At 42.8% G+C, this 26,897-nt stretch overlaps 1 protein-coding gene and 1 pseudogene across 1 annotated transcript in view; one reads left to right on the plus strand and one right to left on the minus strand.

Annotated features, from left to right (window-relative positions):
* Positions 1-26,897, plus strand: part of INSC (INSC spindle orientation adaptor protein) — a 120,202-nt gene that overhangs the window by 6,879 nt on the left and 86,426 nt on the right. Inside the window, exon 2 of the mRNA XM_044260906.1 lies at positions 26,147-26,247. Within this exon, the coding sequence (XP_044116841.1) occupies positions 26,147-26,247 (101 nt within the window). The remainder of the gene's footprint in view (positions 1-26,146; positions 26,248-26,897) is intronic.
* LOC122914276 lies at positions 8,545-9,128 on the minus strand (annotated as a pseudogene).

A 26,897-nucleotide genomic window follows, 5' to 3' on the forward strand; every position in this document is an offset into this window, starting at 1 on the left:
ATGGCATATCTTTCCTGTGTATCCCCCTCCCTTTCTGGGGGAAGAACACCAGACTGATTGGCAACAGCCCTGGACTCCAGCTCTAACTCAGACTCTGTGTTATCTTACTTTCTCGGGGCCTCACTTTCCATGTGTGTAAAATAAGGCAAGAACAAATTTCTCTCATACTCCGTGGTTTTTGAGAATAATGAAGTCAGGGGGATCTCTCAGAAGACACAGAACTCTCAGTTACTATTATTCATTTATTCATACCAAACAGATTAATTGAGACCCTGGGGTGTGCCAGGATCTGTGCAAGGCACAGGGAAATGTGAGCAGGGCATATTCTGGTCTTCCAGCTGCAGTCAGATCACATGGCTTGTGAACAGTAAGCAACAGGCCTAACTGTGGGACATGATTCCAGCAGCTACAGGACTCTTTGCCATATCAGAAGAGGACCTACCTATCTTCTCTTACCAGGACAAATCAGAGAGGCCTTCCCAGAGGTGAAAACTCTTGGTCTGGATCTTGAGAGATAATAGGAGGTTTCCAGCCCTGGAACTAGCCATTTCTCCAAGAAGCTCTGGATCCTTTTAGTGGAGAATGGTGTTTAGAAACCAAATTCTGGGGCAACATGTGCTCCTTGCTTTGGGTGTGTCATTGCTTTTATGCCCTCTTAGCAAACAGAGCTAAGACATAGACCTGTATGTCCATATTTATTTCTATGATTAAAAATACAAGAAATTATTATCTATTTTTAGAAAGGAAAAAACCCCACATGTGACTGAAATAGAGAGTAGTAGCTTAAGGGTACTTTTAATTCAGTGGTCAAAGAGAGCCTCTTTGAGGAGGTGATATTTCATGAAAGCCCAGAGTTTGTTTTAATGACAAGGACCTTAATTAAGACAAGGCAGAGAGGAGGTAGAATCAGATGACCAGTCAAATGCAGAAAGGGAGGGAGACGAAAAAGTCAAATGGACTCTCAAACTCAGCATGTCCGAAACGGAATTTCTGTGCTCTTTCCCGGTACTATCCCATTCCTGTGGGGTCCTCTTCGGATATGTCAGATCTCCTTGACCAGCTCCTTCATCTATACAGCTGCATACATCAGAGAGTGCTGGCAATCCTCCTCAGCACCTCTCTTCCCTCAGAGCCCACGTCCCATCCCTCACCGAGTCTGGTTGATGTTCTCTTGTAAATATCTCTGAAATTCATCACTTCTGTCTGTCCATCTCCACTAAGATCACTCTGGTTCAAGGCACCATTTTCATTTTTCTGGAAAACCACAGGAGCCTCCTAACTGGTCCAGCTGTATCCATGCTAGCTGTCTCCAATTTGTTGATTGCAGAACAGCTAGAGTGCCTTTCAAAACACAACTTGTTAATGTCATTTCCCTCCTTGAAAATTTTTAAATTGCTTCCTGTTGACCTTAAGATAGAGACCAAACACTTTAGTAAGTCCTACAAGGTTTCCTTTGTCCCAAACGCTACCACCATCCCCTGTGTCTTCCTATCCAGCAATCTCCTTCCTTCCTTCTGCCATGCTAGTGTAGTCTCAGTCTCTTGGGCTTGTCAGACTCCCTCCTACCATTGGGCATTGCATTTGCTGTTCCCCTGCTTAGCACACTCTTCCTTCATGTCTTCACATCCTGAATTTGTACTTATCTCTCAGTCTGTAGCTCAGCTGTCACTTCCATGACCTCCACGACTATGTCAAATCCCATTTTGTAAGGCTTTAAAATACCATTTACCTCCTTCAAGGGTTTATCACAGTTGTAACTTCACCTTTATTTATAATTATCACATGATAATGTCTTTTTTTCCGATTAGATCATGAGTTCCATGAGGGCTGCTCATTGCTTGATCCTAGCAGTTAATATGTTACTGAGACATGCTGCAAATATTTGTTGGATGAATGAATGAGTGAAGTTTTATCAGCTGAGCACCCAGGTAGATGGTGGTGCCATTCAGTAGAATAAAAATTTTAAGGAAGAAGTAGATTGAGGGGGGAGGGAGATAATAATTCGTTTTAAGACATATGGCATTTGAGGTGCCTATCAGCCCCTCCGCCTCAAAGATCTTACCATCTTTTGGGCAACACAAATTAGACTTGTAATTCAGCAGCTTCTGCAGGGGGGACTGGTGATAGATGACATCTAATTCTTAGAGGATTTTAAGGAGTTCCCTGGAGGAGGGAGCTAAGTCATAAGGCATTCCTGAGCTGTGGCTCACCCATCTACCCTGGTTTGTGGAGGATACAAGAGATCTGAGAGGCCTCCAGGTAGTCCTGACTTGGCTCCATGGCTGCTTTTATGAAGGATCTTAACAAACTTATGAAGCCTGCTTGGAGCTTGAGAGTTATTTGCATGATACATGGAACAGGAGCTGACAGTCTTCTCCCCACCCCTGAGGTTGTACTAGACTTAGGTCTACAAGAGCATTTGGAGAGTCTTACTAAGCCCAGGGAGCCATCCTTGCAATGAGGCCATTAGCACTGGGACAGATAGCCTATTCAGTCACTGTGGCTCACTGACTCTTCCTTTCCTCACTCACCCATTCAATGATCTTTTTGGTCTTCACTTAAGTCACTTATTCCCTTCACCCTCCTTCAACACTCACCTGTCCGGCCACAGACAAGAATTTATATTGGGTTTGTAGAGGGACTCAAGACTGGTGAATTGCAGTCCCTCTTCTTCATCCTTCTTTCACATGGTTCTCACACCCCAAAAGCTCAGACAAAGAGACCATTGGGGTGGAGAGATGTCAACTGTGCTGTTTGAGGGTCATGTGTGATTGTAGGTTGTTAACAGGAAGAAAGGGAGACCAGAAGCTGTCACGACGATTGCCATTCTTATCCCACTTTCTATTCTTCTAGTGTCCTGTCCCCCTTTTCAGTGTGATATGAGCTTAGGAATTAGGCTCCTTGATCAGATAAATGGAAGATGGTAGCTGGGCTCTGCAGAGGTGTTTGGGCCTGGGGTCCAAAGGGCCAAGAGAAACATAGCCCCCTAAGAGTTCCACCATGGGAAAGAGGATGCTTTTGTTTTCTTCTTCATCTTCTACCAGAACTGTGCTTTTAGCCTTGTGGAATTTGCAAAGAGGCCGACAGGAAGAGGGAAAGCAGGATTTTACAATGTGGCCTTAGGAAGCAGGCAGTAGACTAATCCTGGCCATATCCCCTCCAGAAGATGTCTTTCAGTTCTCTTAAGTTTTCCATTTACAAAGAACCCCTAAGAATGTGTGCTGTCCATCTGTTGTAATATTAGACAGGGCTAGAACTGAGCAGACACAAGACAATGTCAATGACATCAGACAAAAACATCTTAGAAAAATGCCCGAAGGTGTCAGGGATCTCAGTTACAGACCCATTCACTGAATCCCTCACTGATCCAGCCAGCAACTATCCACCTAGTATCTCCTCTGGGCCATGCATTGTTCTAGACACTGGAGATACAGCAGTGAGCAAAACACATGCTCTTGTAGAATCTGCTTTCTGGTGTGGGAAGATGGACAGTAAAGCAGGTTGATATACAGCATGTAAATGGTCCTGAGCATTGTGGAGAAATACAACAAAGGCAAGGGAATCCCAAGTGTGGGGGAAGGTTTATGTATCTATATAGGCTCAGGAGGTTTTTTTTCTGATGAGCAAATATTTAACCAGAGGCCAGGAGGAAGTGAAAGGGCAAGCTGTGTGAATATTTGGGGGAAGAGAAAGGTGGAAGTCCTGATGAATGCTTGAGGAACGTGAAGGTCCATATACCTGGAATGAAATGAAAGTCAAAGAGTTGAAGTCAGTGCAATCATTTGGTGAGGTCATGAAGGCTATTGAAGAACTTTGGCTCTTAATCTGGGTGATACATGTGGACATTGGAAGGTTTTGAGTGGAGAAATGACATGCTCTGGCTGCAGGGATGGCAATTTGATGGGAGTAGGCAGGAAGGCAAGTTAGGAGCCTATTGTAGTAATGCAGCTGAGATACTATGGTGGCCAGGACCGAGGTCTACTTACTTATTTATTTCTCCATCCATTTCAGTCTTTCTTTTACCAAGGTGACATGGCCTCTCTTTGAGGCTTTTCATCACTGTTCATCCATTCCCTTGTCCCTCCATCTTCTGTCCAGCTATCTTCAAGGCAAGTCTTTACAAGTCTTTACCAGTCATTAGTAAGTCTTTATCAGCCGCACTTAGAGCATTATGCTAAAGGCTGGTTGATTAGAACGTATTCTTCAAGGACTTGGACCCCAGCAGGGGGTGCTAGATACACCCATGGGAGATCACCAGTCAGTTAGAAAACCAAGTGGGCCCTGGCAAGACCAGAATGAATCATGTCAATGCTTCAGTATTTTGGATGCCTTGTGGTTTGGGGAGTGTGAATATACTTCCAGGAGGAGGCCACATTTATGCTGAATCTTCATGGGCGGGGGCAGCAAATCAGTTCTGAAGAATAGCAGGAAACTTGCTTTGTGGCTTGAACATAAAGGATGGGGGGGAATAAAGGGTGGTAATGCCAATTGAGGTGGGGTGACCTGGACGCAGGGTCTGGGGAGTCATGAGAGCCAGGCTAAGGAGTTCAGGCTTGAGTTAAGAGATAATGGGGAGGGGCGCCTAGGTGGCTCAGTGGGTTAAAGCCTCTGCCTTTGGCTCAAGTCATGATCCCAGGGTCCTGGGATCGAGCCCCGCATCTGGCTCTCTGCTCAGCAGGGAGCCTGCTTCCTCCTCTCTCTGCCTGCTTCTCTGTCTACTTGTGATCTCTGTCAAATGAATAAATAAAATGTTTTAAAAAAGAGAGATAATGGGGAGATGTAAGGGGTTTTCAAGGAGATGTTATGAAAGCTATATTTTAAGGGGCTGAAACTAACACCAGAATGACTGGGGTAGGCTGGAGGCCAATAAGAAAACAATTGCCTTGTGCCAGCTTTCTTAGCTATATGACCCATAGGTTCTGAGAGTGGAGAGACTGTTGAGGTGGGCCCCAGGTGCCCAGTGAGCAGGAATGCAATGCTGTGGGGGCTCTAATGGCCAAAGATAGCAGCAGGTGATGTGAACAGCTATCACTGGGACAAATTCCAGATGTCTTCTGTAACTCACCTTTGAGCAAAGAACATAGAACAAGCTGAGATGTGGGCAGAACAATCTGGAGAAGAGTTTGGGTCTGGCCTCTGGCCATGATGACTTTTGTAGAAGCTTCTGGGGAGGGGGTCATGGGATTGTGGGAACATAAATTTCAGAGTAGAAGTTCATTTAATCCACTCCCCTCCTCTTCTAGATAGGACATTGGCAATTGGTCCCCAGAAGGGACATAAGATGTTTAAGGCCAAAGAGAGCACATGTGGCCAGAGAAAGGTCAAGCATCTTATTTGAACTCCTGTTGGGGGAATTACTAGATTGAATTATACATTTATATATTTCTTTCAATGGAAGAGGAAATTCTAAGAAAAAGAAAATTGTTTTATTCATTTACTTCTCTGTCATTTAGCTGGGGCCTGATACAGAGCAGATGCTCTGTCCACACCCCTGCCCCAACCATGACCATACCGTCTTCCCTCTTGATCCAGACAAAGAAGGTGTTAGACAGGTCTCAGACTGGGCCAGAGGTGGGTTGCCTGCCGATGTGGATAGAGCCTGGTTCTGGATCCCTCATGCACTCGTGTGGCCTGGCCTGTGACCATTTCTACTGCAGTTATCCTCAGAGCTCTTAGCAAAGCCTCACTGGAGACCATGGATGTGAGTGAGTAAAGGGGGTGGCTACCCATGAAAGTAACTGCCGAGAGGGTAAGGAGACGGATGTGTAATAGGCCGGGGTGTTCCGTGCCTGAGGTCATTGCAAGAGGCAAAGTCCCAGCCCAGCAGGAGATAGAGATCCTCCCTTGTGGGGAGGTATCTACCTGGGATGCATATTTGGGACACAAGTCCAGAGTTGGTCTTGTCTGTGAGGCTCAGCCTCCAGAGACTTCACTAGACCCACTTACTTGCTTTTCTGTTGTCCCAGCCAGCTAGAAGCCCCTTCCTTAAGAACATGTCCTCTCACCACAGCATGCAGAAGTCTGCAACTTGAAGACAGGATTACAGATGGAATTGTCCTTTGACACATTCAGGATCCTAGTGGGGAGGGCTGAACAGGAGACAGTTTTCTGAAGAGTCTCAGGGATTTGGCTCGTAGCTCCTGCCAGCCCAGGCCCTGGGGTCTGGGTCAGTACTGGGTTTGTAATTGGTTCTTAAGCTCTTGGTCAACACTTTCTGTTTGTCTTGTACTGTGGATTTGGCAGAGGGATTTCCACATGGAGGAGAGTGACTTATCTTCATGAACAAGCTGAACTTGCAGATGCAGGAAAATAAGTGCCCCCAAGTTCAGCATCCCTCAGTGAGTACCCTGGAGGAGGCAGTGGCATTTTTTTCAGGTGACAGGTCATTACACTCTCTCTCCAAGGGGGCATTGTGGGCCAGAGTAGACCAGCATAGCATCCTGGGCCAGTATCAGGACAGAATTGAGAAGGAGGGAAGAAAGTACTTGAGTGCTAGTCTGGGTTCAGCCACGAATTCACTCTGTGATTTGGATAAGTCATTCGCCTTCTCCCAGGCTTGGTTTCCCTTTGCACAAGTTGCAGGATTGGAAAAGCCAATTCTTGAGTACCCGTCCTCTTATAACCTTCCGGGTTTCTTGCTTACATTATGTTAATAGAGATTTTTGGTTAGGCCCCAACTTCTAGATTTCTATCTTGGTCCTGGGTTCATTTTTCGCTTTGCCTGAAATTCCACTGTTCTAGATTTATTCCTTCAGGTCTTTTAAGAGACTCTTATTCCACAGACCATATTGCCTAACAAAATCCCTCTTACTTTCATGACCTCGTGTAGAGATACAAAGCAGTGTCCACTCCATTATTATATTTCAGTCTTTACAACAACTGTGCCAGATTAATCAAAAGTGTATTATTATCTCCAGTTTGAGAAAAGAGGCCCGGAGAGGTTAGTAACTTGACCGGGTTCACAAGGTTAGTTATTGGCAGAGCTAAGAGGAGACTGTTGGTTTCTTAACTGCTGGTCTGTTTTCTTTTTGTGCCACATTTTGGGTTTGGCAAGGAGTCATAAGGACTGTATGAGATGGGGGCTGTGGGTTTTTTTTTTTTTTAATCAGGTGGCAGAAGTATCAGGATAAAAGCACGAACCCCCACACATGGGTGCTCCATAAGGTTAAAGTATCCTAAGCCGGGGCAGCCCTAGGTGCAGTGCTGAGGGGCTGTCGCTGGATATGCACAGGCTGCCCAGGCAGAAAGCAGGCCCTCTGCTCTCTGTCACAGACTGTTAGCATGGTGGTAGATATCTGATCAAGCCTGGGCCTTCTTGTTTTTTCTTCTCCCCCAGCTTTATGAAGATATAATTGACATGTAATAATGTGTAAGTTTTGGGTATATAGTGTGATGATTTGATATATGTATTGGTTGTGAAATGCTTAGTACAGTAAGGTGAGTTAACACACCCATCAACTCAGTTAACTTTTTTTTTTTTTTGTAAATGTGGTGAGAATATTGAGGCTCTACTCTCAGCAACTTTCAAAAATGCAATACAGTATTGCTAATTATAATCATCCCCTGGGCCATATGCTAGATCCTTAGAACACATTCATCTGCACATTTGTGCCTTTTAACCAATATCTCCTCATTTCCCCCAACCCCCAGCCCCTGGCAACCCCCATTCTACTTTCTGTTTCTATGAATTCAGCTTTTTTAGATTCTACGTATAAGTGAGGTCATATAGTAGTTCTCTTTCTCTGCCTTATTTAGTTCACTTAGCATAATGCTGTTAGGATCCATCCATATTGTTGCAAAAGGCAGGATTTCCTTTTTTATGGTTGAATAATATTCCACTGCACACACATATATATATGTATGTGTATGTGTATATGTATATATTATATATATGTGTATATATCGTGTTCCATATATATAGAAAATGTGATATTTCCATGCCTCGGCTCTTCTGAATTATGCTGCAAGGAATGTGGGGATACAGGTAGTTCTTTGAGATTCTGGTTTCATTTCCTTTGGATATATATCTAGATGTAAGATCGCTGGATCCTATGCTAGTTCTATTTTTAATTTCCTGAGGAGCTGCCATACTGTTTCCATGGTGGTTTTAGCAATTTATATTTCCACCAACATTGCACAAGGGTTCCCTTTTCTCCATATCCTCACCAACATTTGTTTTGTCTTTTTTGATGCTAACCATTCTGACAGGGGTGAGGTGACATCTCCTTGTGGTTTGATTTGCATTTCCCTGATGGTGAGTGATGCTGAGCAACTTCCATATATGTGTTGGTCATTTGTATGTCTTCTTTGAAGAAACGTCTATTTGAGCCTTTTTACGTTTTAAACTGATTTTTAAATTAAGGGCTTTTTTTTGGTTTGTTTTTTTGCTGTTGAGTTGTAGGAGCTCCTTATATAGTTTGGATATTAACCCCTTCTCAGATGTGTGGTTTGCAAATATTTTTCCCATTCTGCAGGTTGCCTTTTCATTTTTTTGCTTGATATAGTCCCATTTGGTTTTGTTTTTTATTTTTGTTTTTGTTTGCTTCTGTTGCTTGTATTTTCTTTTGCTGTTGTCAACTCAAATACTCCACATTTATCTTGATAACGTGGTTAACACAACCTCCTTGTCAACAGTCTTGTGAGTTGAGGAATTCATTCTCATCCTCATGTCCATGAGGCATATATGCTCTCCTCAGCAGGTCTGATTTAGGTATGAAGACTCCGTTCTTCACATGGCGAGACAGGAAAGCATGGACTTCTGGGTGATCAGCCTTCTCAAGTGGGATGTTGGCTTCTAGGCACATTTTCACACAGTCCTGGATAGCACTGACTTTCTGTTTGTGCAGTACTTTTGCACTGAAGGGATGCAGTTAGAAGCCTCTGCTTCATTCTCACATTTTGCTCTTCATATGCTGCCTCGCTCTTGGTGTGAGTCTTGGACTTGAGGTGGTCGCTAATGGCAGCCTTGCAAGCGTGATTCAAAACTGCATTGCAAGAAGGGCAGACGCGTTTTCCTCCCTCTCTGTGCAGCTCACCTCCAAACTCAGTGACTGGATTCAGGGGAATCACAGCAAAGCAATCTCAGAACAGTTTCAGCCAGGTAGTGCTGTCACCATAAATCTTTCCATTCCAACTCTGAATAAGGTTTTGATCAGTTTCCAGTTTTTTCATCTTCATACTTAGCAGGGAAGGGTCTCCAGTGCAAAAACAGAGACACTTGAAATCCTGGCACTGCCTTTGTTCAAACCCAGAGAGGCGTTCAAATCAGTTTTTGCACAAGTGATGATGGGGAAATAGTTTGTGGGCTTGCACCCTATTTTCCTGCGGTGCTGGGAAGTCTTGCCTTTATGTAGCACTAGAGTGCCCTTAGGGGAAATGGATGAGACTTGGCAGGAAAGGAGACGAGGAGGAAGAAAGAAAGGCAGAAGTGGGTGAGGGAGGAGGAAGACCCTTCCTCTCCATCACAGTCTTTTCATTGCTTCATGAGCCCAGGGTGGCCACCATGTCATTGTCGAGACCAATTTCAGAGAGTTTTTCTCCAATGCTTTCTTCTAGTTTTATAGTTTTAGGTTTGACAACAAAGACTTTAATCTATTTTGAATTAATTTTTGCGGACATTATAAGAGAGGGATCCAATTTCATTCTTTTGCATGTGAATATTTAGTTTTCCCAGCACTGCTTATTAAAGAGCTTTTCTTTTCCCCATTGAGTATTCTTGGCTCCCTGTAAAATGTTAGTTAGTCATATTTGTGGGGGATTATTTCTGGGCTCTCAATTTTCCCCACTGGTCTAGGTGTCTGTTTTTATCATTTTCCCACACAGTTTTGATTAGTATAGCTTTGTAATATAGTTTGAAAGGAGAAAACCTCTAGTTTGGTTCTTTCATAAGATTGCTTTGAAGTCTTTTGTGGTGCCATATGAATTTTAGGATAGTTTTCTCTTTCTTTGAAAAAATGTCATTAGAGAGGTGCCTGGGTGGCTCAGTTGTTAAGCATCTGCCTTCAGCTCAGGTCATGATCCCAGGTTCCTGGGATGGAGCCCCGCATCGGCTCCCTGCTCATGGGAAGCCTGCTTCTCCTGGTCCCACTCACCCTGCTTGTGTTCTTGCTCTCGTTATGTCTCTGTGTCAGATAAATAAATTAAATCTTTAAAAAAATGTCATTAGAATTCTAGTAAGAATTATATTGGGTCTGTAAATGGCTTTGTGTAGTATAGACACTTTAACAATATTAATTATTCTCATCTATGAACATAGTATGTCTTTCTATTTATTTTTGTCTTCTTCACTTTCTTTCATCAGTGTTTTATAGTTGTTAGTGTACATATTTTTCACATCCCTAGTTAAATTTATTCCTAAGTATTTTATTATTTTTGATGTTACTATAAATGAGATTATTTTCTTTATTTCTTCTATAGTTTGTTATTAATGTTTAGAAATGCAACTTGTTTTTTAATATGTGGCTTTTTAATCCCGAAATATACTGAATTCATCTATTAGTTCTAACAGTTTTTTGGGTATTTTTTAGGGTTCTTACATATAATTTTTTATATATATTTATTTTTTAGGGGTTTTTTATATATAATATTGTGTCATCTGCAAACAGAGGCAGTTTTACTTCTTCCTTTCTGCCTTGGATTCCTTTTATTTCCTTTTCTTGCCTAATTGCTCTAGCTAGGGCTCTGGTACTGTGTTGAAGGGGAGTGTTGAAAGTGGGCACCCTTGTCTTGTTTTTGACCTTAGATATTATTTTTCTTTTTTAGGAATAATCTTGGTTATACATTTCAGATTTAACGCATGAAGTTCTAGGACAAAATCCTATGGGAATTTGATTGGGATTACATTGTATCTATACATCAGTTTACAGTAAATTGACATTTTCCTATCTATATATATGAATTATCTTTTCATTTATTTTGGCCTTCTTTAATATATTTTAATAATATTTGTTCTCATTTAGGAACTTGCACATTTTAAGATTAATGTGTATATACCTTACATATTTTTGTTGCTCTTCTTAAAGCTTTTTGTTCTACATTTCACTTTACATTTGTGTCAATGTCTAGGACTACACTTGACTTTTGTATATTCATTTAACACCAACTTCCTAAGCCATTTTATGAATTAAAATAGTTTATTATAGATACTTTTGAGTTTTCTATATTCACAATGAGAGTGACTCGCTAGTTCATGCTACATTTTAATAAGAATTAGGGAACGACATCTGGGGAGATATAAATCCCTGGAGACTAGGCATGCCCAGGGGACTACAGGTTTGTGTCTGTGTAAGGAGTGTGACTGGGTGGTCACAGCAGAATGCCAAATGCAAGCTCCTTTTACTCCCTTGGCTGTGTGCTGTTGTGCATAGGCCAATGTGGCAATCCTGTGGAAAATCATATTAACTGCAAATAATGACAGTTTTGTTTCTTTCCATTCTTATAAGTTTGCTTTCTTTCTACACTAGCTAAGATCTGTAGTACAATAATGAATAGAAGTTAGTGGGAACTGGGGATTTTTATTTTGCTTTTGGTCTCATAGGAAATGCTTTCAACATGTCATCAATAAGTATGTCATTCCTGGTATATTTTTTTCTTGGTAGATGCCCTTTAATCAGTTTAGAGAAGAGCTGTTGTATTTCTAGTTTACTAAAAGGTTTTATTATAAGTGGCTGTTGAATTTTATAAAGTTGTTTTTCTTCATCTATTAAGATGATCATAAAGTTTTCTTTTTTTAGCCCATTAATGCAGTGGGTTTCATTAATCTGTTTTCTAATGTTAGAACAGCTGAAACATTAGGCTAAAACCAACTTGGCCATGGTGTTAACCTTTTCATATGCAGCTGGGTTGTTTGATGGTATTTTGTTTAGTGTATTTTCATCAATGTTTGTATATAATATTGGCCTATAAATGTCCTTTCTTGTGTTTTTGCTTAGTTCCAGTATCAAAATTATGTCAGCCTCATAAAATGAATTGAGGTGTGTTTTCTGGAAAAGTTTCAGTGAGTTTATCTTTTTTTTTTTAAGTGATAGAAACTCATCTGTGAACTTCTTTGTACTTGGTTTTCCTTATGGGAAAATTAGTTTATTTCATGGTTGTAGATATATTTCTTACTGACTCAATTTTGGCTAACACATTTCTCTAGAAATTTGACCAACTTATTTATGAATAGTAATATTGCATTTATGAATAATAATATTGTAGAATATTTCTGTCCATATAATATTATCCATAATATTCTTTTATCTCTGCTGCACTGTAGTTATAAATTCCTTTTTATTGTTAATATTATCTGTGTTCTTTTTTTTCTGACCTTTCTTCCCTCTGATCATCTCAGAGTTTTGTCTATTTTTTTTTGTGCTTTCAAAAACTAACTTTGACTCTACTGATCCTTTCATTTGTGTTTACATTTTGTTTTGTGTCTTCATTGTGTTTTGCTTAATGTTTTTTCTCTTATCTTAACTATTTTTCTTCTGCTAATTTCCTTAGAATTATTCTCTTCTCTGAATTGTCTTATGTTGGTATGCCTGGATGTCTCAGTTAGTTAAGTGTCCAACTCTTGGTTTTGGCTCAGGTTATGATCTCATGGGCCATAAGATCAGCTCTGCATGGAGCTCCACACTCAGCAGGGAATCTGCTTGAGATTCTCTCCCTCTTTCCCTTCCCCCTGCCTGCATGTGCTCCTTCTCTCTCAGATAAATAAATATTAAAAAAAAAAATAAAGTGTCTTCATGAAAAAATGTTCATCATTACTAGCCATCAGGGAGATTCAAATTAAAACCACATTGAGATACCACCTTACACCAGTTAGAATGGCCAAAATTAGCAAGACAGGAGACAACATGTGTTGGAGAGGATGTGGAGAAAGGGGAACCCTCTTACACTGGTGGTGGGAATGCTAGTTGGTGCAGCCACTTTGGAAAACAGTGTGGAGATTCTCAAGAAATTAAAAATAGAGCTTCCCTATGACCCTGCAATTGCACTACTGGGTATTTACCCCAAAGATATAGATGTAGTGAAAAGAAGGGCCATTTGTACCCCAATGTTTATAGCAGCAATGGCCACGGTCACCAAACTGTGGAAAGAATCAACATGCCCTTCAATGGACGAATGGATAAGGAAGATGTGGTCCATATACACTTTGGAGTATTATGCCTCCATCAGAAAGGATGAATACCCAACTTTTGTAGCAACATGGACGGGACTAGAAGAGATTATGCTGAGTGAAATAAGTCAAGCAGAGAGAGTCAATTATCATGGTTTCACTTATTTGTGGAGCATAACAAATAACATGGAGGACATGGGGAGATGGAGAGGAGAAGGAAGTTGAGGGAAATTGGAAGGGAGGTGAACCATGAGAGACTATGGACTCTGAAAAACAGCCTGAGGGTCTTAAAGGAGCAGGGGTTGGAAGTTGGGGGAACAAGGTGGTGGGTATTAGAGAGGGCATGTATTGCATGGAGCTCTGGGTGTGGTACAAAAACAATGAATACTGTTAAGCTGAGAAGAAATAAAAAAAAAATAGTGTCTTATTTTAGAAGTTAAAAATTTTCTTATTTTCTCATTTAATGCTGTAATTTTTGCTTTTAATTTTATCTCTTTACAATATGATTTTTGTATATGTATTTTTATAATAATTTGGATTTGTTTTTTAATTTCTGCTCTGATTTCTTCTTTGACTTCTGATTTATATGTTTAAAATATCCAAATTATGGGGGTATTTATATTGGGGTAGAGATTGCAGTCTATAGGATACCAATCATTTGAAATTTGTGGAGGCTTGCATATGCTCTAGTATTTAGTCGTTAAAAAAAAAAAAAGAACAATTCATGAATCCTTGAAAAGAATGTGTATTTCTGATAAGTTGAATGCAGTGTTCTGTTTATAAACACTAAATCTAACTTGTGTCATTCAAATGTCCTATATCTTCACTGATAATTTTTCTGCTTGAGCTATCAATTAATGGCAAAATTGTGTTGGCCTCTCCATCTGTGATTCTGGACTAGTTCATTTTTCCTTGAAATTTTATCAGTTTTTGCTTTGTATATTTTAATATTATTGTTGTTATTATGTACATCCTCACTATTATATTTTTTTTGGCGGGTCCATCTTTTTATTTTTATGTAACAAATTTCTTCATTTCCATAATGGTTATTGTCTTGAAGATGTCTTTAAGTAAATATTTCTCTGGTTTATCTTTTGGAGCATTTAACTTTAAGTTGTTTTGGGTCTTTTTATTTTCAGGATATTGTTGCCAGAACATGGCACACTTTCTCACTTTTTTCTCTACTTTTCTTTCTCTCTTTTCCTGTGTGTGTGTGTGTGTGTGTGTGTGTGTGTGTGAATGTGGTAAGTGGAATGCACACTTTATAATCTTTGCTTACAATTAGCTTGTTTAATTTGTCCTCCCCTTACTGTGATTACTATTATTCACCAATAATGGCCTCCCAAACTTCTTTTTTCTTCTTTTTTGTTGCTTTTTTTTATTACTCATTTATTTTTTCCCCTTTTAACTTATTTGAATGGTAATATTTATTTTTATTTTTATGTAAATTATTTTAGTTATGCATACATATTATAGCATTTATCATAACCTAATAAGGTAACCCTAGATATTACAGCATTAATCATTACCTAATAAGGCTAAAGTTACATCTCTATTTTCCTTCTCCTCAAATAAAAGAAATTTAGAACACTTTATTCATCCCTTTTGAATTTGCATACAGTATTTTGAATTTATCTTTTTTCCCCTTACCTCACAGGTGAGGTGTAATTGTTTCTTATAATTAAGGTTTGTTTAGATTTACTCAAATGTTACAAGTAAGTTTGCTCATCATTCTTTCTTGTATCTCAAATCTTCCATTCTGGCATTATATTCTTTCCGCCTGAAATCCTTTAGAATTTCCTTTATGGGGTTTTACCTCTTTGAAAATTTCTTTATTTCATTCCTTACTCTTGAAAAGAGTTTCTACGGATATAGAATTTCAGGACAATTATTTTTTGTAATCAGATATTTTCTCATTGCCTGCTAACTTTCATTGTTGCTCTTAAGTGGTCACCTGTTGGTCTAATTCTCTCTGTCTCTCTGTCTCTCTGAGTCTCTGTCTCTCTCTCCTTCTCTTTTGCCCCCTTTGGTTGCTTTAAAATCTTTATCTTTGGTGTTCTTTAGTCTTAGGAGTTTTCTAGGGTGTGTATATATTTTGTATTTTTCCTGCTTGAAATTCATCGGCATTCCTGGATTTGAAAGTTGCTTTGTCTTTCAAAATTTCTGGGAAAAAATTCAGCCACTGTTTCTTTGAATATCACTTTTTCCTCTGCTCTTTTTATTTTATCTGCCTTTGGAAATCTGATTAAATACTTGGTAGACTACTTAACTCTTTATTCCTTAGCTTTATTTCACTCACGTTTTCTCTCCCTTTGTCTTTCTGAGCTACATTTTGGATCATTTCTTTTGTCCTTTTAGTACACTAATTCATTCCTTAGCTGTGATTAATCTGTCCAGTGAGTTTTTCATTTTAATTATACATTTTTTAATTTATAAAAGTTCCATCTCAAATTTGGTTCTTTCTCAAATCTGCTTGGTCATATTTTATAGCCTTTGTTCCTTGAAAATATTTCCAAGACTCTCTTTTATTTCTTGAAACTTAATTCTCTAATTGAGTCCCTCCCTTCCAGATAGTGTGAATTCAGGCCACAAACCTATATGAAGGCCATATTGTGGTCATTAATTCTTGGGAGAGATTTTACTTCCCTTTACTCAATGCAAAATTTGGGACACTTTTCTTGCATCTTCTGTATGGAAGATTATTTCTCATTTACTCTCAACATTGAGCTTCTGATCTTTTGGATCCCTATTTGATTCCTTCCCTAATCCCTAGGCTTTGTGCCTAGTTTTCCCTGCCCCATACACATGTGAAACAGAAGCTTAAGGAGTACAGTAGCAGATGTTCTTAGGGCAAAAACTCCCTTCAGTTCTTGCTTATTACCCCTGGTTCCTGCTTTTGCTTTCTTCCTGGCTCTCCAGATTGCTTATCTTTTTGTGATGCATTTTAAAAACATTGAGAACATTTTTATCAGTCCTTCCAAATTCTTCTTATGGAGAAGTATTTTAGATATGTGATCCACCATATTGCCAAACATAAAATTCATGTGTGATCTTTCTCTATAAGAAGGGGACTCTATTTAGTCACCTAAAAACCAGGAGCTAAAAAAAAAGTGGCATGGTATGAAATTCCTTAAAGAGTGGGTGTCATTTTTATCGTCACTCAGCTTACTAGCTGTGTGCCTTGGCAAATTATTGAATCCCTCTGGGTCTTCATTTCCACATCTTTAAAATGGGGATAATAGTGGTACTGATTATTTTGGATTTTTTGAGAAATAAATGAATTTTTTTCTGGGAAGCACTTAGAAGAGTGCTTGGCATATACTTAAGTGCCTAGTACTATATTTCATTGAATTTAAGATGCCACAGATTATAAGATGACCTGTTACTTCTTCAAAGAAAAAATACGCTTTCAATTAAACTGTGACACAGTGTTAAGATACCATTGACTGAAACATGCATCCTTATTTCAGTTGCTAAAACATGAAAAAAAAATGCATCTGAGAACCACCTGAGTATAATAAAATTTAGCTATTATTGTGAATGGATGCATATGAGCAGAGAAGGCAGTGGTTGAGAAACAATCTTAGTCTCGGAACTGATGGGACTTCGAACGTTTGTAGGTATTTATTCCATCCTACACTCACCTCATCAACCTCTGGACTCTGGCTATATGGTACATGAACTAGAGTCAGGGTCCAGAGGGCTCATTGTTAGTAGACAACACAATATTCCACCATCTCCAAGGCTGGAGAAGAAGAGAAAAGGAGCTTATATTTACTGAGAGACTTCTGTGTCTAGCACACTTACAGATGCCATAAGTATAACATCTATTTGGGTTTTTGTAATTAGGTTAATTCAGATTAGTTGCTATAACAAACAACCCCCCAATATTAGTGGTCTAGCACATTGTGTGTGTTTCTTACTTACCGCCCCCCCCTGGACTGATGTGAGTTGGGTGGCTCTACCCCCAAAAGTGTTCAGGAATCATCTTCCTCCATCTTTTTTGGCCTTGGTGTATTGTGACTTTCCAGTTGCTGTGGCATCACTTTAACAGGTGGACTGGGGAAGAGAGAGGGACATGGAGAAAATATACTTTCTATTACAATATAATTTAAAACTGTTCAAGATCTCCCACTTTCATTGATTCCTAGGAAACTTTTTGGAGGGAGAAATTACTATCAGTTAGAGTGGTTGGAGAAGGCCTCTCAGATGAGGTGGGATTAGAACTGAGTCCTGAAACATTGGTATTACCTGGAGATAGAAGAAGAGAATTGACGCTATTTTGGTCTGGACATGTTGTGGTGTCATGACCAATGCATAGCATTATGGAAGGGCACAATGTTTTTGGAGAACCGTGGAATCCCCTATTGGGTAACGACTAATATTTATTGAGTTGCTACTCAGTACTAGACACCTTGCATTGCACTGTTTGGATGCTACTAGGACATGTGACATATCAGACTTAAATGAGTCTTAATAAGACAACCTTCTGTGAATGGGCTGTTCAGGTTTGACTCCTTCTATGCTCCAGACTGCATGGTTCTCTCCTCTATGTCTTCTTTCCCAAGGGTGTATAGAACCCCTCAAACTGGGGCCTCATCGTGACTCAGAGAGGGAAATAGCTTGCCCAGTGTAACCTCTGAGTGTGATTTATGAAACAAGATGTATCCAAATTTTCACCACGCTGGAGCTATTCAATTTTCTCTAATGGCTTTTATCTGAAAATTATGTCTCTTTGTGGCAGTCACGACCAGTAAGTCATTAGCTTAAAGTATACTGGTTGTTAATTTTAGCACCCTGGGATCTGGGCCCAGGGAGAGAGAGCTCTCACTTTTGCAAATCAGAGCTAAGGAACGTTTGAGCAGTTGGCTAACATTCACATCAGGAAAAGTTAGAAAGTAAGAAGGGATAATTAAAAAGTTAAAGAGTAAAAAGCAGTTGACTAGTTGGATATAGTTCAGGAGGCTGTAGCATGGCCTCCATCTGGCTGTTTCCCGACTGCGAGGTACTTGTCCTCACCAGGAGAGAAATAGAACCAGTCTTATATCAAGCACCCCATGTGCTGGGTGCACATGGGATCTCAATGATCCACACCATAGCACCCTAAGGAAGGAACCATTGCTTCCATTGTCCTTCTTATATACCCAGCATTACAGATAAGGACACTTAATGCCCGTGATCATACAGCTAGTAACTGACTCCGAATCTGTAATCTTAAGCAACAGAGGTCTGGACTGGGGTGGCCAAAAGGTCCAGCCGAGTATCTCCCAGGGGCTACGCTCTGCCAAAGGTCCTGGAGGTCTGGGGCGCCACTTGCTCACTTCTGACCCTTAGAAAGTCAGCAGCTCAAGTCCAGCTCCCAAACGCCTGCAACCGCAGTTTCCTTTTGTGGTTCAGGGCTGGGCGTTCATCTGATGGGCAGCTGGGGTGTTGGAGTCCTGGAGCCAGGAAGGACCCACCCCAGGGTATAGGATGGGGGTCAGCATGGCTTTCTAGTCTCCAGGAATTTGGGCTTCCTCCAGGACTGTTACACATGCTCCTTCAGGAAAGGCTGCCTAGGGCTTATCTTTGACAAGTTGGAGCCATTTAGAGGATGGGCTGTCATATTGATTAGGGACTGGGGCACATAGAACTTTGTAGGGAGATCTTGACTCTGTTTCCTTCTCTCAGACCCCTGGGGAGTCTGCATCCAGCTGCCTGGCTCATTCCAAAACTGGGCCTAATTAGACTAGGAATCCCTGTAATTTCTCTCTCCACTTTTCATTTTCCTGTGTTGATAGCAGCAGCAAAAGAGAAAGAGCATGAGTAACTGTCCCACTTTGTAGATGGCGAAGTGCCAGAACCATTGACTTCCCCGGGTAAGTCACTCTGAGCCTGGGGGGGTCTCTCAGGGCTCTAATCACACAAAGCCTTCCTTGGATTTCCCATGGGGAAGTTGATGGCAGTGAGGAGACCAGGGTGCATGTCCCAGATATAGCTCAGCTGCTATGTGACCTCAAACAGATCTCTTCCCCTCTCTGAATGGGTCTCTCCATCTGCCCAGGCTCGTCTCTGTGCCTCAGTTTCCTCATCTGAAAAATGGGGATAACAAGAGTATTTTGAAGATGAAATTTAAAGCACTTACCCTAATGTCTAACATAATGTTTGTACCCTAAATATTTCTCCCTCTTCTCCTTCTCATTATTATCATTATAGTTATTATTACAAAGCAGGAATCCCTAAGGCCTCCTACTAGTTCTAATACTCTAGCTTTATGATGTGAGCTCCTCCGGGAAGGCTACCTAGATTGTGGCTGGAGGCTGGAGGCTATAGTCTTACCCTTGACATATTTGTGCAGGTGGGATTCTTGTTACTTTTCAGGTAAAGCCTAGAAGATAGATGTATCCAGTTAATCAGGGGGAGACTCGGAGCCTTGCCTGTGCTTTGTTGAAACTGTTCTAAATCTGGAATGGAGGAGCAGAGCTCAGGTGTAGGTGGCCCCTACCTGACACATAGTCATGCTGGGCTGCCTAGCTCTGGGAGCCCGGAGGTCTATTCTGTCCACTTACTGGACCCTGTTGCCTGACAGCTGTAAAATGTCACTCGGGCTTCCTCTAGAGAGTTGCTCTGTCTGTATTTCATAAGGCTCAGTCCGTTCAGTAGGTTGTAGTAGTCCATTCAAGCTAGGTGACAGCCTGCTTAGTTTCTTGTGCCTCCCCTGAGAATGAGAGTCAGAGAGTCAGATATCTGATTGCTGCAGGATGCTGACCACCCCAGCTTGCAATACTGAAATGTCTCGATGACTATTGCCACCCTCCTGCAGATCAACAGGGCCTTGAGTGGGGACAAGGAGGGAAGCTCATTGTCATTACCTCCTAAAGCTCATTGTAACCGCCCTCCTTTCTACTGCAAGTCCCCATGGCTCTAACCCCAGGACTTTTGTGGTTCCCCTTGGGAGTAGCATCTGTCTCTTAAATGGCCCCCTGCTGCTGGCCTCACTCCCTGGAGTCCCTCCACTTACTGGTCACCATGGAAGCTGAAATTCCACTCTGATCATTTCAGTCCCCTACTCAAACAACCTTCAGTGACTCCCTATTACCCACAGGATAGAATCCAAAGAATCTGGCATCCAAAGAAGGTGCCACAGAGGCACCTTCGCTCCAGCCCCATGAAGGAATCTGGGTCCCTGAATACTTGCTTCATTTTCTGGTCTTTTTGCCACTTCTCACACTGCTCTCTTGGCACTGGACGTCCTTGTCCTATCTTCACTTGGCAAAATCCCACCCTGCACATAAGACCCAGTTCAGCTGAAAGTGGTCACTCCTTCGTCTGCATTCCCATGCCACTAGGATATTTTCCCCTAGGCCCCTCCCCCAGCCTGAAGTGCTCACTACAGCCTTCTAGAGACACTTGCAGTTCCCTGAAATTCCCATGCTCTTCCCTCTGCCTCTGCACTCTTCCCTTTGCACCTTCCCCTTTCCTCTGTCTTCAAATGCCTCTTGCAAGGGTCACTTTTAGGGTCATGCCTTGAGAAACTTGCCGTGACCCCTTCTCCCCATTTTCCATTCCCGCCTAACACAGCTGGAAAGCCTTCTGGACATCCCTTAGCAACCCCTCTTTTTTCCCCCAGTTTTTTCAGCTGTCATGCAACTGTCTCTTGTCTGTCTGTCTGTCTGTCTGTCTGTTTGGGAGAACCTGCCTAGCAGAGCAAAGAGCTCATGGTGGGGAAGGAGCCTGCTCAGCCAGGTATGATTGAACAGTGAGGACCACAGAAACTCAGGAGGGGCAAGTGACTTTGTCTCAGTGGGTGTTAGGATGCCAAGCCCTCTCCCTGCAGCATGTATGGTTGGAAAAGGCCCTCCCACAACCCTCTCAACCAGTACTGATCACAGCGTGACAGCATAGGTACCTGTCTCTCTCTTTTACCAGTGAGGAAGCTGGGGTTCCGGTAAGAACCCACCCAGTCTGTCAATAAGAGTTCATTGATCTGATCACTGTGCACCAGGCACCTGCCAGAGGGGGTGTGGGGGATACAGCAGTGGGCAGGACAGACCTCCAGTCCCTGCTCCCAGGATCCTCAAGGGAGAAAACTTAAAGCCACTAATTTCAGTTGTTTAATCACAATTGTGATAAATTCTAAGAGAAATAATGAGGGTGTAGGGGATCACATAATGAGGGACTTGATTGAATCCCCACCTCTCATTCCTCCCCCACCCACTGCCCCAGCTGCCTCCTCTCTATACCTAGCACAGAGCGGAACTTAATCTCTTTCCACAATATTTACTGTCCCGCCTTGTTGACAGCCCTAATGGATTCTGCAGATTAAATATTCCCAGGCCAGCCTTGAACCATACCAGGATTGGTCCATCAAACAATGGCAGAAGCCGCTCCCATCCTGGTTCTAACTGAATAATTTACTGTAAATCGCCCACCATTTCCTTCTGAGTCCAAGCTGGCTTGTTTGCCAAATGGAGGTGAGCAAGGTCTGCCTCTAAGAAGAGGCAGGAGCAGAAATGAGCTGTCCAAATGAGCAGTTGTCACAGCAGGCATTGAATTAAATCAGAGACACTTAAGACTTCAGGTTTGTCTTGTAAACTACCCTTTTCTGGTGGGGGAGGCATTGCTGAGAGCCCCCAGAGAACCAAGGCTGCAGCCTCGAGGGTGAGATTTCCAGTGAGTTAGGAAGCGCCTTGGGCAGGGTTGTGGGGTGGGGACGGAAGTGAGGGAGTGTCCTCTTTCTCACTCACTCCTGTCTGTGTCCTTTCCACTGTTCCCAGGGCCAAGGCAGCATCTCTGCCCTGAGACACATTTCTCAACTCCTCCTTCTACGAAGAACACTTCCTCTTTGAGGCTGCCATGTGCCAAGCACATGATTCTTTCCCTTCTGTTCCCTTCCCTTCCCTTCCCTTTTCCCTTTCATTTCCCTTTCCCTTTATCCTTTCCTTTCCTTCCCTCTAACCTTCCCTTTTCCTTCCCTTCTCTTCCCTTTCCCTTTATCAACCCCTTTCCTTTCCTTTCCTCTCCTTTCCTTTTTCCTTCTCTTTTTTTCTTCTCTTTTTCCTCCCCTCTTCCCTTCCCTTTCCCTTCCCTTCCCAACTATTAAGGGGCTTTTGCAAGTGATCACATTTAACCCCTATGAAGCTCCTAGGAGGCAGGTATAATTGAGGTAACCTCATTCATGGGGTTTCATGATTTTCTCAAGGTCATGCACTAATCTGGTATAGAGTCAGGATTGGAATCCAGGTCTGTCAGATCCCAAAATCCAAGTTCTTTTTTGCAACACCATTGAGGACAGACAGTGGGGAGCAAAGGGATTACCTTGAGTCCACTTTCTGACATGCTGTCAGGAGCCATCGTACTTGGAATTTCTGCTCACTAGAATGAACCCAGCATAGGGCTTAGGGAGGGGGCTGCCAAGGCAGCAGGCTGTGGGAACTTCCACGAGCGCTGCATGCTTGAAACAGGTCTCTCTGTAAAGCTAGTGACATTTAAGGCCTTAGCTGGGATGTGGTTTCCTCATCCCTGATTCCTTTAGGGCCCACAGCCGTTCACATGACTCTCACAAAAGGAACCAAGAAATGAGGGACAGAAGAGGTGTGCCCCTCTTCCTTCCTCCGTTTGAGTGGAGTGTTGGCGTCTGCTTCATTTTTCTAAGGACTGTTCTTCTGTCCTCTGGCTGTGTCATAGAGGGCCAGCACCAGACGAAGCTGGAGGACTCCCAGTCAGGGAGGTGGGAGCAGAAGGAGGCACTTGGTGTGAAGGAGGGCTAGGTGTGGTTGTGACCTTGGAAGGGAGTCGGGCTTCCAGTTAGCAAATGCAGACGCCTGTCATTTGTTTGTTGTCTGTCGTAGTCATCCCTCCATCTGCTCCAGGACCTCCCCTCGAAATCCTCAAAATCCTAAAGCCTGGACCCTAGTCCTCTTTGTGACCCTGAGCAATGCACACACCACCACTGAATTTCAGAGTCTCATCCATAATGGGCATGATGATCATATAAAATGAGTTAATACTATATGAGGCATTTAGAACAGTGCTTGGCTCATGGCACACACTCAATAAATGCTAGCCATTATTATTATTAGAGATATTTTAAAAATATCAGCTGGGTTAAACTCTTGGTACTTCCTATCTTACCTTCCAGATGTTCTCTCTTACCTGTGCCCCATCGCCAGCACCTATGAGCAGTGGCTCCTCTGTGAGCTGGTCTGATTCACAATCCTGGTTTCTACCACGCAGGTCATCATGTAGGATCTTGGGTCCAGGCTCACACTGAGCAAGATGTGCTTTCAGGCATCGAGGAGCCTTGTCCCACTGGGGGAAAGAGGCAGGCATAAATAATACAGTCAGTAGATAGGGCAGGAATGGAAACGCAACCCACACGTCCCCACAAGGCTTCCCCAGCCCCTGGGAAAACCTGCAATCCCAGGAACCAAGGTTTTGTTTGCTGGATGTCTCCACTGGCACAACTGCTGGGAAGCCAGGGGTGAAATGGATGAACAAGTTCATCTCACCGGGGCATTTTAACGAAATCAAGATATACCAGGTTTACTGTCGTATTCCCCTCTGCTAGGAGCCTACAGTCCCTAATGAAAAGGAGGCCGATTGTCTGGGCCTGATTTGTTCCTCCTGGGCTCTGGCTGGCTTCTGCCTGCGGGGCTTACAGATCAGCAATTAGGAATCTGTTCTAGGATTTCAGGGTCACTGAGCTGTGTTTCTAGAATCTACCTCTTAGAAATTCAGGTCATCCTCTTGCATCCAGGTTTCTGTTCATGACAGCTGTCCCTTTGTCTGGGGGCATCAGATACAACTCGATCGGATCCAAAGCTCCCCCAATACCAAGGACATGCTTCATCTCCTCACAGAACCCTGACTAGATCACCCTTTGAAGGGCCTTGGAGCCCATAAGTTTGAATCCCCCCTTCCCTGTTTGTACGCTGCCTCCCTTTCTGCTTGATGACGGAGTGGAGGTAAAATAAGATTTGCTTGCGCACTGCTGTCTGATGACTTCGTAGTATTCACTCTGCGAAGCTCCTATTTCCTGTTGGGTTTCTTTGGTCCCGCGCGTCAGAAGAGGAACAGTTACCTCCTTTTGTTGTTTCTGGCTTTTTCTTGTGTGCCATCCTTTTCAGACTGCTGACTCACTGGGTCCCCAAAATACACTTTTTCAATCATGATCATAACACTAGAGATAACAATGGCGATACTGCCGATGTTGATGGGCTCTTGTCAAGCACGATCAAAGCATTCTGGGCTTTGTCTCATTTTCTGCGTCACCTTCAGCAAAGTGGACCACAGGGCTGAGCGTACAGCAGACTCTCGAGGCATGAGAATAACAAAGGGCTACTGTTTATCACACTGTCACCCTGGTCTGACACTTGCACAGTCCTTAAATCAGGTCACTGTTATCATAGATAGCATTGACAATAGATACAATAGATAGTATTATTCTCAGTTACAGAAAAAGAACTCGGGCTCTGCATAAAGGTATTAAAAATGTATTCCACTCATCTTTTCAACAGATACATAGAATGCTGGCTGCATGGCTGGCCCTTGGGTTATGGGGCTTATAGGGTGGTGGGACCTGCAGACCAGGAAATAGGCAATAGGAGTGAGTCTCTGCAATTACATAATGCCCTAGTTTATTCTGAGCTCCTGGCTCCCATACTTTCCAGATCGACTGTTTTCTTCTTTATTCCACGCATCATAAAGGGTACATTATGTCCAGCGATATCACTGTTAATTAAAGTCCTCCTCCGTTCTTTTCTCATAAGGGTCATTTGTAATCATGGAGTAAGAGTTAACTTTTTCTGGACTCATCTTACCCTTCCTAGCTATTCTCTTCCCACAAGTTCATACTTGTGTTTTCTCAGAAAGTCTTGAAATCTGCTGTTCTTCAGCTCAAGGCACGCCAGATGATGGCCAGTTTTCTCCTGGGTTGCTCTACCCAGGCAAAAGCGACAGAATCTCCTTTTTCCTCAGGGAGGGCTTCCTCCCTGGCTTGGAGAAGGAGGTGGCAGAGAGGGAGGAACAAGGAAGGGATAGGTGACAGGAGGAGTCCAACAGGTGGAAGGACGCTCTTGTCTTGGTCCAATCTGTGAGACACAGGCAAACCAGGTAGGTCCTCAGTGCTGGGATTGGAGGCCCCTAGAACCTGGTTTACCGTTTTCAGTTGGGCTGTTATTGGCTATTTACCAACGCAATCTTCACCTAAACAGCAAGAACTTTATTATCTTACATAATAGGCCTAGGGGTGAGCCAGACTCCAGGGATCACTGATTGATTCAGTGGCTCAGGGATCAAGGACCCAGATTTATTATTCTCTGTGTGGCAACTTTATTCTCCCAGCTGGGTCCTCCCTTGATTGCAAGATGGTCTCCAGCAGCAATGAAGTGACGTGCTTCCTTGCTCAGGTCCAGCGGGACAGATACTGTCTCCTTGTGGTTTGCAGTTAGGAGAAAGAAAACTTTTTCTGGAAGCAATTCTGTCATGGCTCATTGGTCTGAATTGAGTCCCATGCCTATTCCTGAACCAGTTAGTAGCAGTTTGGGTGAAATTATATCATCTGAAGTGGAATGGGTTTGGGGAAGCAACCACCATGCTCATTACAGAGTCACATTTCCCGGGCATAATCAAAGTGAATAACCCAGTGCTCTGATGGTTATGGAGAATTAGCGTGTAGAGTTTCCAGATTTAGCAAATAATACACAATGCCCATAAATGTGAATTCCAGATAAACCATAGATACTTTTTAAGTATAAGTACGTATTGTGTAATATTTGCTGGTCTATGTGTCCCGATGTTTGGAACAAAGCGAGATGGGTCAGGCAAATATTTGGTAATGGGAGATAAAAGATTGTAAGGATTCCTAGTGAGCTTGGGACATAGGACTAAGTCCTACACTACTTGTGTGAGGACAGTGGAGTCTAAGTTGGTTCAAAAAGAAGAGGGTGAGGGGGACTTTCCTCCACACCTGCCTTGGCTCCTTGTAGCCAGGAACTGGGAGAGAAAATCATTGCACCTCCTCTCTCAGGGCATCCCTTGACCTTGGCCTGCTCTCCCTTTTTCCAGGGTCACGACCGCTGTGGGAAGGCTTTGCTGCAAATTGGGATCAACATGATGGCATTGCCTGGAGGCCGGCATCTGGACTCCATCCCTCTGCCTGGTCAGCGGTAAGTCCCGTCTCTTAGGGTCAGGCCTCTGGCTGAGGCCCAGCTCCAGGATCTTGAAGTTGCAGGTAGTCCCACCTCTCTGTGCACTGTCCTGGACAGGAAGCTTAAGGCAAGGTATTGGGGATGCCATGTTGACTCAGCAGAGCCTGATAGAACTGGACCCTGAGACATGGAGGAATCAGGCATGTCCAGTCCCCCAAGGAGCTGGAGTCTATGATGCAGGCAGACAGTGAAACAAATGATTGAATGGGATGTTCTGCTAAGATAGGGGATCCCAGAGGAGGCTCCCGATCCCACCTGAGCCAGGAGGCTGGAGTCCTTGGGGGCCCTCGGGGTTATGGAAGCCTCTCTCAGAGTCTCTTGAAAGGGACAACCTACCTTTAAGTGTCCTCTCCTTCTCCCAGGGCACCAGACAGGGAACAGAGCACAGAGCTGATCCTTGGGAATATTTATTGTCCTGAGTTGGGTTGGAGGTGAGAGATGGGGAGGAGGAGGAGGAATCCACTGAGCAGAAATTGAAGCCCAGGTGATGAGGTGGAACGGAGAGATGGGGGCACCAGAGGTGACTTCACATGCTGAAAGACCTGGGGACCTGGCTAGTCCTGAAGGTCAGAATGAGAACCAAAGGGGAATGTACCAGAACAATGAAT

Source organism: Neovison vison, chromosome 7 (assembly GCF_020171115.1).
Source record: "Neovison vison isolate M4711 chromosome 7, ASM_NN_V1, whole genome shotgun sequence".
Taxonomy (NCBI): Eukaryota; Metazoa; Chordata; class Mammalia; order Carnivora; family Mustelidae; genus Neogale; species Neogale vison.